The following is a 19,979-nucleotide window of genomic DNA, read 5'->3' as shown; positions in this document are numbered from 1 at the left end:
TAATGAGATTACTGTAACACCCTAATCCTTTTCTTCCTACCCTGGGGTTCCTGTGACGTCTTGACAAGTTAATAACGTCCACACTTTGTTTTCATAGGTGTGAGAACTTGCAGCACAATAATCTGTGTAAATGGCCTCGCCAGCCGTCGTCTCTCAGGTTTCTCTTTTAATGAAATAATGATGGCGGATGTGAGGACTGCTAAGCAGAAATCTGACAGCTGAGGGGGGTGATTGAGAGGAAGATCTGTTTCTGTACCTGTCTGCCTCTTTCTCTCTGTCTACTTGAGACAAGCTGAGACTCTGGGAGGCTAATGCAGCACCAAACATGGCAATGATCTTTAAACTGCAGCTGTTTGCTCACATTTGGGTGAATATGCACTAACTGTACGTGTGGAAACGGATGTAGTTTGGATCTGATATCTCTAACTGTTGTTAACTTTGCAGACCTCCCCCAAAGATATCCTTCATGCATGTTATTGCGTGTGTGTGTGTGTGTGTGTGTGTGTGTGTGTGTGTGTGTGTGCGTGTGATTTTTTGTGTATGAGGGAAAGTAAGAGAAACACAGAGAGAGAGTGCTTCATAATAAATGACACGTGACGAATGTGTCTTGTTGTATTTATTGTGTGTGAGCATTCATGTGGATCACTGCTTGCATGTGTGTGTTTGTGTGTGTCTTAATACACATGACTCAACCTCCCTTTGAGTCCATGTGTGCATGCCTGTTTATCAGTATTTCCAGACACACTATGGTCAGTGCTGAAGCTCTCTTAAACGAAGCCAGACAATCAAAACAATGACCTCACATGCTGTCACCATAGCAACGTTGGCCATTACCCTAACAGGAACAACTGTGTTGTTTTGTTTACAGGCTTTCTGGTCCATCGTGTTGACATATGGTGGCCCCTCGGCGGCCTTCAGCATCTTGACATTCACCCGGTCACTGAAATCAATGTCCTCAGCCTCACTTCCTATTTTCTGTTAGAAAGTTCAGTGATGTTACTTGGCAACAAAGCTAATTCCAGCTTGTAAACCAGTTTTGGATGATATATTTTAGCAATGAAAGTTTGTGCCTGCATATAAAAAAGGAATCTGTTTCACAACCTTTAGTGATGTGAAGCATCAGAGGGGTTAGAGGGTGCAGACAAGGACAAGTATTGTACTGACTGATTCAAGTTGTGAGCATGTAAGAAACACTAAAAGCAGCACCCTACAACCTGAACAGTGCATTTCCAAACCTTCTTAAATTTATGTCTAATTTTTCCTGTGCTGTTGGACTGCATGTAGACAAATCATTCAATTTGTCTATACTGACTCTAGTGCAGCTGATATATTGTTCCTTCCTTTCCAAACCTTGCAAAGTGATGGCAGTGCAGAGACTTTCATTCTGGTGGTAACGGTAAGTGAGTTTTCAAACAGTCTCCAGAATTTTGTTGGAAATGGCACATTTCCTGCTTTTAGCAGCTTCACTGTTACTGTGTCAAATGCAGCAGAAAGCTCTCAGTCATCCAGGTCATGAGTTATTCAAGGCAGGTTGAATCAAGGACAACTGGACTTGGTTGCAGAAACTTGAAAACATTTCACCCTTCATCCAAGGGGCTTCTTCAGCTCTAACTGACTGGTGGGGAGTAACAGGCATTTAACCTCTGTGTGGTCATCATCAAAGTCATTGTTACCACTTGGGTCGTTAGTGCTCCTGGCTGTGTAACAGCAGTCAATCTGGGAACTTATACAAACGCATGGCTCAGCACAGATGGGCCAACTACTCAGATCAAGCCTCGGCAGTTAACCTCCACCTGAGGTAGGGAGGACAGCTGGTTTGAAAGAGGAGTGAAGGAGGCAAATACCACAAAAACAGAGAAACCATCCCTCAACAGAGGGGAAGCTCTATGACACCACTTATCCTACAACTGATGCTGTCTTTTTAACAACCACTCATAGTTGACCTCATGTGGCAACTCCAATAACTGTCATTTACACTTGGCCTCAGGTAACTCCAACAACCCTAGCGACTTTGTTTAGACAGCCAGAGGCACTTATGACCAAAGCGGTATCAATGCTTTTAATAAGAAGGTTAAATACCAGGGACTCTCCACCAGTCAGTCTGAACTGAAGAAGCCCCTTAGATGAGAGGCAGAACGTTTTCTGCAAACAAGCCCAGTTGCCCTTGATTCAACAGAAGGACTGGCATATCTTTTCACAATGCAGGCAATCAAAAAGTTGGCCTGAGGTGATTCTTATATGACACTGAAAGTAATCAATTGGCCATTTTCCATCATGCATCATTACTATCATCATCACTGGCAACCACAATCTCGTGCAAATGTAAGGCATGGGCAGTTTTGTAAACAACAGCATGGCCAAAACAGTTGCTCACTCCAGTGATGACTTGATGATTTCACGAGTGGCTGGGTAGCAGAATGGTTAGTGTACGCCGCATGGGCACTTTACCAATGTGAACATCCACAAAGCACGTGCCAGAAATTGGTTACAGGTGTGCTACTTAAGTCAGGTTTTCCCTGCAAATGAAATCTGCACAATGTGCTGATAATGCTTCCGAGATGAAAACCTTATGGTTTTAAGAAGCATTAAGTCTCATAACCTCACAGTTAAACTGTGTGCAAGACCCTGTTTTAAACACACTAGGAAGTCAGTTTGACAGCCAAATTCATCTTACTCACATATCACTGTTATTACCAGTGAAATATATAGGATGTTGGCAGTACTCCCACCTTCCCACCACAATATGTATCCACATCCTTAACTCCCAGCACAGTTGCAAAAGACACGTGCCAGACTCGGCTCCTTGGCCCCAGGCCCTTGTGGTGTTTCCTGACCTATATTCCCGTAGACTCTCCTCTTCCTGGGTATTTACAGCTTCCTTTCAAACAACAGACGACTGGTTGTCCTACACAAGCTCACTGCCATCTCAGACTGGTGCCGGCATGATTTTAAATCAAGACCTGCAGTCACTGTTCTAGTCATATGCTGAAAGGATTGGCCACTGTTCAGCTGTGAAGTTGTCCATCACCATGGCAGCAGAAGAGGTAATAATGCAATAACATAAGCTGAGGCGATGGACAGTATATCTGCATGCGAGAGTCTGTCAAATTTGACTCTGGATCAACAAGAACTCCTGTACTTAAGTGTCACTGTAACTGTCATTCAGGCAACAATGGCATGGAAAAAATCTTTATTTAGGGTGTAGGCAGATGAAGAATGGCACAGAAATGTCTGCGAGGGAATATAGTCAAAAGCTCCAGTACAAGTGAGTCAGTGGAGCTTTAGAGGAGAACTTTCTGTCTAACTGGCAGGTCAATATCTCCAACTATTACATGATACTTTATTGATCCCTATGGGACGACTGAGCTCTCTGGGGAGGTCAAGGGTCAGAGGTCTGCAACAGAGCAACAGACCTGGAGTCTGCTGGGATTCAGGGCTTGATCAAGTGGTGCAGATGTCTGCAGACACAGGAATATAAAGCATGGTATTGTTAGCGAATTTAACACCCTGCTACCTTTTATGGTGTGATAATACACATATGCATGTTTGAATGAAGTGATGACACAACGTGTAAAGCTGTCATGTACTTGTGGTACCTGCAAATCCACCTTGTGAATTAAACCAGTAGTACTATGTGACCAGGGACCAGAACTGAAAACCACCCACTTCAGCCACACTGCACATGCTTCTTCTTTCTCTCATTCCCCTCGATAAAACTGAACACAGTACAGCACTGTTCAGTGTGCAAGAGTTATGATGGTGGTGATGAGTTAACTTTCCCTTTTCAAATGCCACTGACTGAAAGCAGACCGGAGTCTAAAGTCCAAACAATAAATCCTTGAAACTGAGTAAGGTTGAGCGAGTGTAACTCTGGTCTGTGTGTGTTTATGCTTGTGTGTGTGTGTGTAAGTTTGTTTGTAAGAAACGTGACCATATGGAAATCATTAGATGTGGGCTGATTCAGCATGCTGGCACATTTGTGTGTTTGCACGCGAGTATGTGGAGTGCTGTCTGCCACCTCCAGGTTCAGTAAGTCAAGCACCACACCCCCGACTTCCACACGCACGCACACACACACAAAACACACACTTCTATAACCTGGCTGAAAGACTAAAGACACTCAACACAGGAACCAGGAGAAAACAGCAGCTGTTATCATGGCTGCCTGAAGGTGTGTTGGTCACACATCACACACTGTAAAACACTGGGAGACACTGTGTCGTCTGTGCACGTCCAGTCCAAACCAGAGTTTTCTACCGAAAATGTGACCACAAACACTTCATGTTTGTTTTTGCAAGTTCATTTACAGTATTTCTTGTGTTTATTGGTCGAAAATGTGTGTGACACGTGCTAGGAGTTACAGCTCAAAATATGATGTGTTGATTATGTGATGATAATTACTTAATGCATAACTGTGGTAGCACCTTGAGTGTCAAAGTCAGATTTTGACACTGATTTTTTGTTGTGGTTAATATTACAGCTGCACATAGTAAAGAGCTCTTTCCAAAAATACAACAGCATCACCAGCCTCAATCCCCAAATTCAAATGCTTTCACAACATCAGTACAACCCTTTCTGTGAACCAATCAAATGCTGAGCTTGTCCATTTGCATCTCCACCAAAAAGATTTAATAATTTGCTCCTGAAACTGCATTTAGATGTGGAACAATTGGTCAATTAATCAATCAACAGAAAACTTTCATATTTGCTAGTTCCAGCTTCTCCAATGTGGGCTTTTGTTAATTCTCTCTTGTTTATATCATTGTAAACTGAAAATCTTTGAGTTTTGGACTGTTGGCCAGACAAGCTATTTTAAGACATCAATTCAGAATCTGAGAGACTGTAAAACACTTCCTTTTTAGGCAAAAAAGAAATAGGTTAACAAAGGAAATAATCAGTAAATCAATCAACAGGGAAAATAATCATTGGTTTCAGCCTTAACTGTGTTACAAACTGTTACAAATTTTTACAAGACACTGACTGAATAACATAATTACACAGCTGCTGTGGCTTCATTGAATTCTGTGCTGTGGTGTTTCAGTGGTCCTTACGCATGACCCTTCTGTAAGCATTACAGAAACTTATGGAAGCACTTTATGCTCCTATCCAATTTAACCTTCGTTTCATTAATAACATTTAAGCAAGTTGCAAGGCGTCTCAGTCAGACAGCCGTGATTGTTATATTTGGCCCAGAACTCAACTGCTCTGCTCGTGCAGTCCAAAACTCCCAAAACGCACTATGTCTGCATTCCAAGGTCTCAAATCTGATTAGCCTCATAGATCTACATTCAGCTATCAACCCCAAACAGACACAAATCTTATTCCAGGATAGGCTTCCCATTGCCTAGTTCAATTTTTTTTTTTTTCTCAAATTCATCATGCTAACACTGTCCCCTGCCTGTTGTCTGATCACAGCATTGTCTCTTCTAAATTAACCCTGGCCCACACAACAACGAGTTCCACACTTACTTCAGATAAGAAGCCTTCACGGTACGTATTTCTGAAAATGCTGAGATCACCAACAACCTGCAGATTCTTTGGAGTGCCATCAAGGGGTTGTGTAAGAAACAGAAATTTCCTATTCCACTCATCTCAATACAATACTCAATACAACTTAATTAGGCCAAATTAATGGCTGTGAGGCTCCTCAAACCTCTTTGGAGCATGACCACCAAAATACTGGCTTCTCAGAGGACAGGAAAAAACAAAGTGAATCCACTAAAATAAAACAAAACTCTTAAGAGCTAGAGCAGAATTTCTGATTAACAGATCCAGAAGAAACAATTGTTTCAAGCAATCCTAAGCTACCTCAAAGGTTTTAGTCTTCAAAAATGTGAGAGGCATGCTGGTGTTACATCTGTTCAGGCGGAGGAGGAAGGTTTGTCTGAGCCTAAAGAAATAAACTCAGTATTTCACTTGTTTTATTCTTAACTATGCTTCTGAAATTCCCTTTGACAATGTGTGATAACTTACAAAGACTGACACATCCCACCTTCTCTCTAGATGAGTCCGGTGATCTCTTAGGCCAGTTTCTATTGGATATGATTAACCGCTCTATTGAAAAGTGTTGCTTCTTAAAAAACTTAACTTCAGCTCTATTATCTCCATTACCGAAACCCAGCAAGGCCTCTCTGCTACGCTCTGTAGCAATTAAAGACCCCTCTCCATCCTTACTGCCGAGATCAAAGCTTTTGCTTGCGTCCTAGCATCCTGTCTTGAGCCTTACATGACCAAACTGGTTCACTGTGACCAGACAGCGCTTATTAAGTCACAATTGGCCTAATATACGTTGATTTCTGCATATCATAAATGCTGCAAAAGAACTTTTATTGCATCTCCAAGAGCTCTTTTTAGCCTGGATGCGGGAAAAGCATTTGACAGGCTCGAATGGGATTATCCGTGAGAAGCATTGAAACGATTGGGATTGGGGTCAGAATTCATCAAAATGACTCATCTGCTCTATAAAAACCCTACAGCTCTGATTGTTACTGACGGTATTGCCTCCACCCAATTTCATATCGCACACTCTTGTCGTTTAGTCCCTCTCTATTTGCCCTATTACTTGAACCACTCTGAGAGAACATCCGTCGATTTTTCCAATTACTTCTGATAATACCAGTCACTCCACTGTCAATAAAGGTCCTACCTCACATTTAGGCACCTTCACAGACTTAAGTTCCTCTCCCTTACAGACAATCATTTTGGAAAAAAGTTCTGGGAATTCATAAAAAGTACTGAATCTGACCTTCAGAGAAGGATGAATATCAGACTTAGGGTTAACCCCGTCCTCCCCCATTTAACTACTGGGATAGATTTCACTCCTTAATTTCTAAGTTCATATCAGGCGGGAAAGAACCATGGGTCAAGATGTCCACACTGCACAGGCGTAAAGGGAAGTCTACTGGTACCACATTTCAAGTATAATGTTTTGGTTCAGAAGCAACCCACTGAAGAATACCTTCCCTCTACACGCAGATTACAGGATTTGGTTTATTCTAATATTCCTCTCAAAGAATCTCAACTCTGTCTTGGTTCAATTATGTCACTGCTTCATTTTGAATTTCAAACAACTCTCAAATAGCATTTAAACTGCCCAATGCTTGTTACTTACTGGGAGAGTCCCATTTTCATCATCACCATGATCAAACTAAAGAGTGAACAAACTGGCACATACCTTGAACAAGAATGGTCTGAGGTCATTTAGCAATACCTGTGTCACCGATGACTTCCCTGGGTCATCATTTTTTTCTGTATCTTCAACTAATATCATCAATAAAAGCATAAGGTGTTCCATGGTATGAACCACTGAAAACACATCACCTCCACTCTATTTTGAATACGAAAGGTCAAAGGGATGAGTATCAAAACTGCACCCACTGTGTTCTGTATCTTCTTAAAAACCTCTGGATATTGAACAGGTTTGTGCCAAAGACCTGAAATACCTGATGATAATGTACCATTGCACTGGATTAACATTGGGAAATGTATAGCTGATACCTCCTAAAATCCCAATCATCAGGCGATCCACCTCAACTTCTCACACTGGACCTATTATGGCCCAAAGACAAGATTTTAAATGAAAGCAAAACTGTATTGCTCATGATTGTCTGTGCTAAATACATCACAATGTAGCTTGCTATAGCAGCAGCAAAAAAAAGTCACAAACTCCAAACTCACAAAATCCCAGGGGTGATGTATTTATCTGCATGGTGTTAAAGAGAAAACTATCTTATCCTGGACAAGAGCTGTTAGCAAAATCCAAGAATTTATGTAACTTTATTGAATCATAACTATTCTTCCATATGTGATTGTGACTCTTTCCCCCTCTTTTCTTTCTTTTTGTCATCTGAACACACATGCCCCGGTGTATTGGCTGGAGATCGATAAATTTGGTTTTTGCTTTGTTCAGTAAATGTTACCTTCACTGTTAATGTCATTTTTGTTCCCAGTCAATCTGTGGTGCAGTTTCGACAATGCTGAAGTATGGAACAAATCTCCGATTGGGTTCTCTACAAATTCAAATGTATTTGCACTACATACACCTGAAAAAAATATTTGAAGGGATAAGATTTCTGCTAAACCCTGACCCAGCGCCATTAAACACGTCAACTCTTTGTTTCTTACAACCTATAATTCCTTGATGTTTTGTTGGAAGATGCTTCTGCTAACCTGACTCAGAGGCCCTGAAAAACCCATCAAAGGAGTAATGCAAATTGACTGTGGCAAAGGCAATATAACTTTCTAGATGAGTTCAAAAACAGCACTGGGATTGGATCTAGCAGCTCAGCTGCAATTCAAAAACCTGACTAAGAGACATTTAGGGAAGTCTAGAAATGCATTATTAGCATCATTAGTCATATTTGTAGGTGTAGACACCTACAGTATCACACTGCGAAATGACACACTACCCTTGGAGCTGTACAAGGCCCCTGGCTGTTTATCTAGAACTGCTGAACACATTAGTAAGTTAATGGGCTACTTAAAAAGAGTAGGAGAGTGAGGAGGAGGAGGAGGTGAGTGAGTGAGTGAAGGAGGGAGAGCCAAAGTCAGAGGGCATGAAGGGGGCAGGGAAGTCACTGACAAGCAAACAGAATGCACTGAAAGAAAAGTGAAGTGAGTTGAAGAGGGGAGTGGAGCAAGAGAGGGGAGGAGGGGGAAGAAAAGGGAGAAAGGAGGGAAAGGGGGAGAGGAGAAAGAGGGGTGAACCTCCTGGAAGACATAAATAGCGGAAGGAGGACTTGGAGCCTCGCAGTCACTCCTCCCGACAGCCACCATCCATTGCTCTCCTCTCCCCATCTCCTCACCACCAGTCCTCCTCTCCACTCATCTGCTGCAACCTCCATTCATCCGGAACCCTGAGCAAAACCAGTGAGTAGTTTCCACACCACATCTTCATCCTGTCATCAGATGACAGTGCAGAGATGCTTTGCATTTGCAAGACTGCTTTCAACAGTCTCCACAAAATACTGGTAATGACAGCTGTATTATAGAAGGCTACTGTACCAACTGTGCATGTATGATTACTGCCAATTATTTCTGTCCTATCACATTAAAGCAAAAACTAAATCAGATAAGAAAACATGTGACAAGGAAGTGTGGATGTAACAGATTTTATGTGGATGCAATGTGTTACATTTAGGAATAATCAATGTTGGAGTGAAATGCAGACAAAATCTAGAAGCTGAAATAGCACCAACTTTCATTTCATCAAAAATCTTTTAAATTGATAAGATTAGATTAACACTGTTTTGTAAGAATAGCACGTTCACACATTTCTGAACTCAGAATTTAATATATTGTGTGTATGATGAAGCAATATACTAAAACTGCTATCACTCTGTCTGCATGCTGTTCATGTATTTATCTTTACTGCAGCAAGGATCTGCTGCATAGAAAATTAATGAATGTCCCACAGGGAAACATTCAGCTGCAGGACACCTCAATCAGGAAGTGTCCAAACATATTCATGAAAAGGTTTTTAATGATACTGTTAAAAGAGAAGGACTGAGAGACCACACACACACACACACACACACACACACACACACACACACACACACAGCTTTTTTTCTATTAAATAATAATAGACCAAACTTTCATTGTTTGCATCTAAATTAACAAGATATCTGTGTCACCTCTTAAATTAAGATCCTCTGCCAGTCCTACACTGCTTAACTGAGTTTACAAGTCTAAACAGTGGAAAAACAGCAGAGAACGTTTAAGTGAAAAGTTTCCTCTGACTCACATGCCCCACTTATTAAAGTCAGCACTGATGCTGCAGCCAGATGCTTTGCCCTTCCTCCAGTTCTCCTTGTCAGTCTTGTCATGTGCGAGATCTGACAGGAAAAGCATAACTGCAAGTAGAGACGTCAAAATAAATGGGTCAAATTCTAACTGAGTGCAAATCTGACTACTGCAAAGCTTTACAGAATGTGCACCAAAAAAGTCAAGAAATCCTCTTTGGCAGAATAAAATTAATTGAATCTTGAGAATGAAGACATCTATGGTAACAGCTGGTAGAAGTGCCCTAAATCAGACCTCTGGAGGTGAAGCAACAGCAGAGCAGAAAACATAAAAAAGGGTGTAGTATGTGACAATTACATGTGTGCACATTTGCAGCTGGATGACTCAGCTTGATGGAAACGTTACTAGTGACTTTTCTACTTTCTTTATCCTGCCTTATATATACACAGGTCCTCCCTCTCGTCCTTCATCCTCCCCCAAATTAGGCTCCATAATCATGGACACCACAAGGAACATCCTCTCCATCTCTGAGGCACTCTACCACCTGCTCGTCATGATGTTAACATTAGGCCAAGGCGTTCATTCAATGCCTGTTCCTACTGACGTCCCCATGTGCACAGCCTCGGAAACTGCCCAGTACAGGCTAACGTTTACTGGAAAGTGGACCCAGGCAGCTTTCCCCAAACAGTATCCTGTCTACCGTCCCCCTGCACAGTGGTCAAACATTATTGGTAAGTCCACAGCAAGCTGGTGTCGAACTGTATTCTCATTGGTCAGAGTGTTGGCAGCTGGTTGAGTAACTGGAAGCTAAGGTAGAGAAGAAGAACGATTGGTCGTTATGCAGGAAGTAAATGGCAAAAGTCCTGCCCACTGAATGCCACCGATTTGTGTGTCAATACAGATGTCACCTTCAAATAATCCACCTAAAATATCACAAAATATTAAATTACACCACTCAATATCAACAAATAGGAAAAAACAACCTTGCTTTATATCCTATGGAGATATATACTGTATATATAAGCTGAATAATGCAATTTATATACATGTCCAATGACTGCAGACTAATACCTGTTGCAACAATAACTTCCTTTCCCTCTCTCTGTCTACTCCTAGGAGTGACTCACAGCTCCGACTATCACATCTGGCAGCGTAATGAGTTTGCCAGCAACGGAGTGAGAGAGTTTGCAGAGAAAGGTGAGGCCTGGACACTCATGAAGGAAGTCGAGGAGGCCGGCGAGCGCATCCAGAGCGTTTATGGTATCCTCTCCGCTCCCGCTGTTGTGGGAGGCACAGGCCAGATGAACACTGAGTTTGAGGTCTTCGCCAGGCACTCCTATGTAAGTCACTCAACACCTGGTTTCGTTCAGTCTGGGTAAGGGCATGAAGTGTATCCAGGGCCTTTTCCTGACAGGTCAATAATATATGATGAGATGATGCCATTCTTTCCTTAGTCAAGGTCTGAGGACTAAAGAATATTTCAAAATGTTGCCAATCATAGCTCTTGTTAAGACCAAGGACAGTTTTTACCATGCATATGCGTTCAGCTTAAAGAGGTTGTATCCTGCCAAATAGAGAGAGTCGTCTTCACTGTTTGACAAATATAAGCAAAACAACTGATGACAAAACATAAAGATTGCATTGCTTGCACGGACACGGGACATCCTCAACAGATGTGCTGCATTGGAAAACACCAGTGGCAGCAACATGACAACAGCACAGTAAGCATTAAAAAGTCCACTGAAAGCGCTGTATTTTCCATAAATGCCACACAGACATTCATGGGCTTAATAAATCAATGTTGCCAAAGCGACAGGCCTGTGTCATATGAGGAAAATGAGAGCAATGCCAGAATCTCACACTGTAATTTATTGTTTAATACCCTAGATCGCTTTTAGCTTTTTTGCCATTGACCATTTACGCAAAGCAATGTCAGATGCATGAAATCATGTTTAAAATATGATGTGTGGGCTAAAAAGCACAAGAGCCTAATTCCCATGAACCATAATCCATTATACTTTTGCAATCGGGTAGGAAAAGTTATTAAAATATGAAATAATTAAGACCAGTGGATATGATGGAATATTGGCATTAGAATGTACCAGAGGCCACCAAAGCTGCGCTTTTAAAGCCAAACTTTTTCTCTGGGGAAACATACTCCCAGATGGCGCTAGGAGGCTACATTTTCCCACAAGTTGGCTACTCCATATTTTTGTGGAAAGGCCTGAGTGGATGGTGCAATGGAACACGTGACATGAGAGAAGTGAGTTTGGCAAAACAGGTGAACTGTGCCACATTTATTCAATATGCCTAACCATCCTCGCATGGTCATTTTTTAACTTGTGGAAGTATTGATCTATCGATGTATTCTGCTAAAATATTGCCTAGTTTGATGTTTGAATGCACAACACTAAACACAGTCATGAAGGTAGAATGTGTCATTATCCGGGAAAGATAAATCATCCATCGTCCAAGATGTAATCACGAAACGTTACAGGTGCGCCGTTGAGTATAAATTGAAGGCCAAGTTTGAAGATGGGTGTGGTCCGACCCATGAGTACCACTGTAGTGCTCATCAATGTAGTAATGAGCACTGAGTACTCATGGGTGGGAACGTCAGCAGCAGCTGGTGTGATCCTGTTGCAAATTAATCTCTAGTTTTCCTTATCTTTACGTGTAGTTTTAGCCATCATTCTTCTGATACATACAGATTTACAATCAAGTCCACATATCATGCAAATGTCTGACCATATTACAAACTGACAATTAAGAGGTAAAAATGGAAGTCCCAGCTGTGTTGTAAACATCCACTGCACCTTACAGATGTCCTAACTGCTACAACTCTGATCTACCACACTTCCTAAACCTGAGTTAAACTAGATCAGGACTGTAGTTACCCTTTTAACTCTTGTAAAGTTACTTCCACTGGGGTTGTTGCATAACCCATGTCTGTGAGTAACAACAGCCAAAACTATAAAAATGACACCAGGGTTGGAAAAAACTAAAATTACAAGTTAATATCCAAAGTGTTGTTTTATCCAAGCAATAAGTTGTCATGCTACTGCCATTTGTTGATCATAAAAAGCATATGATTGTGAGACAGAGCTGCATTATTGCCTTCTAACGAGGTCGATGCAGCAAAACAGTGAATGCTACAATAAAACCAGCTCCACGCTGTTGTTTCCACACACCGCACCCTAAAGAGACCCTCTGAAAACATAGCAAGTCTAATTTATGTCTCTACACATTGTGTAAAACTCTGCAGGAGTTGGCTGTTGAACTTGTTGCTGATGAGTGTCTGGGTAGGTCATAAATTTAAGGACACAACGGACCAAACACAATGTTAGGCTTGGACAAGGGAAGGTGTGTCCTTAAGGTGACAGAAATGGAAAAAATCCAGTTGGAGACAGAAGACATTCACTAACTCAAAACAAATTGTACTGAAATAATATCACATGTGTAGGGAGGTGGTGAGTTATTGCACTATGCATCCCCACTATGATGACACTTATCTCATACACATCGTAGCACAGCGAAATCTGTGTGATACACATATCACATATGATTGATTCAAAGGGGAACTCAAGTTGTATAAAAGCTTTCATGGCTGCAGGGAGTTGCACAGTCTGATAAAGTACCTCAAGTGATGTCACTTGGGTCAGCGCTGGTTGGGATTGAAGGAAAATCTGTTGGTGTGGAGTTGGAAACAAGCAAGGGTATCACACCTCATTCCTGCTTTAGGCTACTGGCCCAAGGCTACGTTAGCAACTGTCGGGAGTTGAGTTGCATTGTGGGTAATGTAGACCGCAAGTTTTGAGGAATTTATGTCTTAACAAACTTTTATCTATATGTATATCCATCTAAATCAGGATCAGGATGGAGGCTGTTTTGTGGCCAAAATCCAGATGATAAAGTATTTCCAATAGTTTCTTTACTGTTGTAAAAGTTAGTTGACTGGACACATCAAGTGCATAAATCATTCAGAAATACAAATGTGCAATGAAGCAAGTACTTTTTAGCTTTCATTTCCATTTCCAACTTACTGAATACAATTGGAAAATGATTTTAACTCAGACCATAAAAACCCAGTTTTTCCTTTGTGGCTTTAAGCCGCTGTCCAACTGACACAATGAGGCATTGATTGAAAGAGCTAAAACTAACACTGTGTTTTAGCTCTACGGTGACATGAAATAACAACCCATTCTCTTTTCTGCTCTTCTCTCTCCACATCTCAACCTGTCACTCTGACCTATGTCCTCATTTCCCTCTCTCTGTTTTTTCTCTCTACGCTCCATCTCCCTCCCTGTGGTCTACTTCCTCCTCTCTATCTGCAGCTGTCGTTTATCGTGCGAATCGTTCCAAGCCCGGACTGGTTTGTGGGTGTGGACAGTGTCGACTTATGTGATGGCGACCACTGGAAAGAGAATGTGTCGCTGGAGCTTTTCCCGTACGATGCAGGAACTGACAGCGGGTTCACTTTCTCTTCTCCCAACTTCGAGACCATCCCACAGGACAAAATCACACAGGTAGGTTAGCCTCAGCCAAGTGTAATATCCACTAATCCAAAGCCAAAAATCACTTATCATGTGAACTGGGTGAATGAGTTTAACATCGCTTGATAAAACCAGCGATGAGTACATTGTTTTATAGCACTTTTTATTGTAAAGAAGCAAAATTAAATCAAGTTGCCAACAGAAGATGAAATAAATGCCTTGAATGCTTTGATGACTTCAAAGAGGAAAGAACAACGTATTATTATTATCATCTGAAAGTATTGGCACAAGAATTATAGTTCCTTGAACACTCAATGCACCTATTCACTGTTATTCTTTATCCATTTTCCCTCCATAGATCACTTCTTCCTTCCCTAACCACCCCGCCAACTCCTTTTTCTACCCCCGCCTGAAGCACCTCCCACCCATTGCAAAGGTAACGCTGACCAAGATAAAGAAGACCAATCAGATCATCAGCCTGCCTGTGGAGCCCACCCAGTCCAACCAACTGCCAACAGGAAACGAGATAGAGGACAAGCTCATAAGTAAGTCTGAGGGGCACAAATACACGATGATCCAATAGCAATGTCTGCCTGCATGTATTTGTTTGGCCAATGCAGCGCCTTGCCAGATGACATCACACTGCAGCAGAAGTTCTACCAGATTTACCTTTTTTTGCACTACAGTCTTTGACCACTAGTCGTGCTACTAAGTAATGATTTTAAGAGTGCGTCCAAACTTTTATCTTGCACGGAAACAAAGATGCACTCAAGCGAGTACATGGGCGATGCCATACAAATTCCTGTCGCTGGTTTGACACTTTTAATCAACAGATGGTGACAGTTTGTTTAGAGAGGCGTACAGTAACAAGAAGACAACTCCAAGCTAGCAAAAGTAAACGATTTAAAACATGCAAAAAAAACTGTCTTATCAATAGTTTTAGGAGAAAAGAAATGCATTCAATGGGCTTTTTTAGGTCTCGAGGTATCTTTAAGTAACAGGCAAAAATGCCCAAGAGCAACACTCAAATATGACTATTTTGCAGATATAAAAATCAAATACAAGCACTTACACATAGTTGTAGCAGTAAGATCAACACGTAAAACAGTGCTGTTGTGATACTGCAGATTTGCACCCACCATTTCCAACCTTTCTCTCTCCATTGCACTTGTACTGATCGAATAATATGCATATATGCTCAAAGGTGCGCGAAACACGGATTTCACACAATGCGAGGAGCTTGGGTCTTTGTTTTTTGCTGACTCATATGAAAGCATTTGGGAACTATTACAGGCCACACACAAACTCAATTACTTCCAACCAGAAACCAGAGAAGCCAAGTGAGGGTAGGGCATCAGAAAATACCAGGGGCACATCTGGCATCCAGTGGAACAGTGTAACGATGAGAAAGTGAAAGAGCATTTTAAGAAAACTAGGTAGAAATCATGAGCAGCAATGTTTGGGCCGTGACCCCAAAATAGGATGCAGACACGTATGTTTTAACTGGATCCACAAGGTGAAGCTCGATTTACTTAATTTTGGTTCTCAGACTGTTAAATTTTAAGACTCCCTGTTGTACAGATTAGTGGTAACAGTAAAAAGCCAAACTGCAAGGAAGAATAGAAAGACAGCTTGGAAAAATAAAGATGAAGAGTGTGTCGAACTGCAAGTAAAGCCAACAATGCAGTAGTCAAACAACCTGTCTGTGTGACCGATGTTCTCCGATATGACATGGAGGGGAAAATAACCTTTTATAAAAACACGAATCACCGCAGAAAGCCTAAACAGATGACTTGACCAGGAAAGTGTAGCGTGTCAACCTGGCAGTCGAGCTGACGGTGCAGTAATCAGATTCGGCGTTCAGGGTGACTGTAAAGGTTTGACTCAGCATCACAGACTACAAGCCCGTTCCCCAGACTACCAATCAACAAACAACAGAGAGGGGCCAGGAATCTGGTGGGGTTTCCTGCCTTGATCCCAATGCTCCGTCCTACCCCTCCATCTGTTTATCTTTGCCTCCCTCCATTAATTCTCTCTCTATTCTCTATCCCTTTCATGTCCCCTCCCCAAAGGCTTGAACAACTTTTATTAAAGTTTAGCAATCACCTGCTCTAGATTTTATCTGTGACATACACTATTGATGTAAAATAAGATTAATGAGCTTATGGCTTTCATAGCATTATTAATATCACATTATCCTTCACTCTGTCCTTAATGGACACACAAGACTTGTTCCATCCCACCATCCTTCCGTCCATCCATGCAGCTTCCGTACCGTCTCCCATCCTTCTGCTTTTCCACTCTTCAACTGACAACTTAGTCTGTGATACATATCAGCTGTGCACAAGCTCTCAATAAATCCCCATCTGCTGCAGTTGACTCATTAAGTGGTAGCGCTGGTTACTGAGGCTGAGCTATGCTGACAGAGAGCAAGCACAGTCAGCAAAAAATCTGTCAATAAACGAAGGGTAAAAAAATTCATCATAACCCCAGCAGCATGACCACAGCCAAGAATCCATGACACGAAGCTCTGGGTTCATAAAGAGTGGCACGCACAGCACAGCACAGCACCATTTCTTGTAATCCCCTTTCATTATTTTATTCACTTCTTCTAAAGACAAATAAGGGCTGGAGAGCCGTGATTTTTCTTATTATGACTAATTCCTCTCCTTTCCATTCAAAACCTAGAAAAGGAAACTCAAATATCCACACACAAATGTCAACCATTTGCCGCTTCCAAACAATAAAGGAAAAGCAATAACTCAAAGAAAATTACAAACCAAACCTAAATGTGATTATAATGCCCCCCTTCTCATGGCAGATACCCCCCTGGACTGCGAGGTGTCAGTGTGGTCTCCTTGGGGCTTGTGCAAAGGCAAGTGTGGAGACTCAGGCGTGCAGCACCGCACACGCTACATCCTAATGCACCCAGCCAACAACGGAGCAGCCTGCCCCCTGCTGGAGGAAGAGAGGAAGTGCTTCCCTGACAACTGTTTATGACTAAGCCAGGAAAGGAGGGAGAAGAAGGAGAGTAAGGAGAGGAGAGAGAAGAAAGAGCGGAAAGCCAGGAAAGGGAGGAAAGGACGAAGACGGAGAAACAACAGTAAAAGGTCTGCAGTGAATTCACGTGAGGCATAAATATGATGAACTGGACTCCCCTCTTTCCTCCCTGATCATGCTCTCTTTCTGTGGAAATGAATAACATAATGATTGATTGACTGTTAAACTGGCAGAGGCACACTGCACAAAAAAGTCTTATCCTCAAGTCATATTGATAGATCTGACAGCACGACAGAGGTGTAGTTTGGCAAGATAGCTATTAGACACCCGTTCAGTTTTGGCAGATTATCAAAATTGTCTGGGGACAGAACATCGTTGTTTTAAACGCAGCCATTTACTGAAAACACATCTTCACATTATAATTGCTTTTGGCTTGACATCTCTAAAGATCACAGAGCTTTCATCTAGCGGATTTGAAAATAAATCCATATAAATGAATCTTAAGATCTAAGAAGTACTTGACAGAGAATCCAAATAATATCAGCTTTGGAACAGGAGAAAACAAGATGCCTCAATAGTTCCATTAGCAGAAGTAGAACTAGCGGAAAAGTGAGTCAGACATAGAAGTTAATGTCCTCTGAGCTATGCCACATTTGAAACATGTTTACAGAGACATTGTGGTTGTTTTCCTGAAGACAAAGAATATATTTATTGACAGGATTTTAACCTGTAGTGTACAGTATATCAAATCTGGAAGTAAGATTGTGTATTCCTTTATGTTATTGAGATATTATTTCAACACAAGAAAATACGTTTTTTTTTGTAAAAAATACAAAAAATGTACAAAAAATGTATGTTGTCTGTATGGTCAATAAAGTGTAAATATATCTTTAAGATGGGTCCTCATTCATAACTGATTCTTCAAGAAAAAGATAATGAAAGATAATAAAGTGCATATATTTGGAGTTCTACTGCCTAACTTCACATGACATAAGCACAATAACAAAAAAATTTTGCACGATATGAATTTAAATCCTACTTTAGCGCCTATGCTAAGTGCAGTATTTGAGCTTCAAATCTGAATCACACATTTGGGCTTACTTACATTTGAGCTCCTACGGTAATATTACTAGTACCACTGGGGCTGCAGGATCAAATTCAGCACAGACAGATATGCTTTTAACTGGATGACCTGAGTTCAAGCCCTCGTTGTTGGCTTGGGTTCGGCCTGATGAAGTGTTGATCATAAAACGGATGAATGTGCTCACCAAGTATTTAAAACAGTCGAGCAAATGTTGATTTAGATCACAAAGCCTGAAATCTCACAGAGTTCACTTCATGCTGTGACGTCCAGTGCAGCACATCCCAGTGCCAAGCAGGAGTCCCATTTAATAGACAGAACAGACACCAGTTACACAGAAAGTGAACTCTTTTTTTCAGAAGGTTTCTGGGCAGGACGGAGACAACACAATGTGAAACAGATTGAAAAATCCGCCTTTTGTGAACGATATTGGTGCAAATATGTAAAACAGATCAAATCGCTGATGACCTCCCCCACCCCGTCCCACCAAGCAATATAGAAACCACACTGCAGATGACACATTGAACGGCAATAACAACCGAACATCTGGTGCACGAGGAAGCTCCTTCTGTTTTGAATGACAAGAGGGAGGAAAATGACGGAGGCAGAGAATCAGTAGAAACAGGAGAGGAGCAGATCCAGTTTCTGGCTTACCTCTACAGTATTTTCATCAGCTAAGACTGAGAGAGGTAAGAACAAAGTTTACACCCAGTATACAATACTACATGACGAAGAATACATTAGAGCTGCAATGGTTAATAAATTAATCACTTAGTTCTCAACTATTACCAACTATTTTGATAATAGATTGTTTGTTTTTTTTCTTATTCTAGCTTCTTAAATGTGACTATTTTCTGGTTTCTTTACTCCTCTATGACAGTAAGCTAAATATATTTGGGTTGTGGACAAAAAAAAAAAACATTTGAAGACATCATTTTGGGCATATTTGACAGATAAATCAACAATGAAAATAAGACCTAGAACACATCGTGGTGCATATGCAATACAAGGGATATTATTGCCAATCTATGTTTCATACACCTGCACCCCCCCACCAGCCATCCAATAATGTTTAGAACAAACTGCAACAAATAAAAACATCCATACTCTTTCCACAGGAAAATCTGTCAAAAATGGCAGAAGGAAATACTGTTTGAACTGACGGAGTGATTGGAAGCAAAATGCGGCTCACAGCGAAACGCAGATTATTAGTATTATTATAAGATATGTTAGCATTAGTTTTAGATTGAATCTTCTGTTTTAATGGCCGGTATATTAAACATATTGATTTAGTATTCACACTTTCTGTAAAACTACTTAAGTGTGGGAGGAGAAGGAAATCTGACTCTTTGCTTACTTTGAGGAATATCAACTTTTGCAGATGCTAAATATGAGAAGGGTTTATTCTGTGTGTGTGGAGGTGTGGGGGTTTACTTTATAAGTGACCTCATCGAGGGTAAGCATATGGCAACTATTGTATGTAATGGTTTGGATGACAGTTCCCACTCAATTTCCAAAGACATTTGGACTCTCTTGCAGTGACAGACACTGGTGAACCTTACTGTTTAAAATTAAAGGGTTTTCAAGGGGGAGTTATTCCCTTATCCAAAGCAAGGGTCTAAGGACAGAGGGTCTCGTGTGCTGTACAGATTGTAAAGCCC

At 41.3% G+C, this 19,979-nt stretch overlaps 1 protein-coding gene across 1 annotated transcript; it reads left to right on the top strand.

Annotated features, from left to right (window-relative positions):
- The first annotated feature begins 8,754 nt into the window (after positions 1-8,754).
- On the top strand, positions 8,755-18,129 carry spon2b (spondin 2b, extracellular matrix protein). The gene is made up of 6 exons (XM_070962688.1): positions 8,755-8,868; positions 10,194-10,475; positions 10,861-11,084; positions 14,079-14,270; positions 14,596-14,782; positions 17,059-18,129. Exons 2-6 carry the CDS (start codon positions 10,241-10,243, stop codon positions 17,235-17,237), a joined length of 1,017 nt encoding a protein of 338 aa, XP_070818789.1. The 5' UTR covers positions 8,755-8,868; positions 10,194-10,240; the 3' UTR covers positions 17,238-18,129.
- Positions 18,130-19,979: the final 1,850 nt, after the last annotated feature.

The sequence above is a fragment of the Chaetodon trifascialis genome, chromosome 5 (genome assembly GCF_039877785.1).
Source record: "Chaetodon trifascialis isolate fChaTrf1 chromosome 5, fChaTrf1.hap1, whole genome shotgun sequence".
NCBI lineage: Eukaryota > Metazoa > Chordata > Actinopteri > Chaetodontiformes > Chaetodontidae > Chaetodon > Chaetodon trifascialis.
The sequence above is the reverse complement of the archived record's forward strand: the minus strand, read 5'-3'. Positions and strand labels throughout refer to the sequence as shown.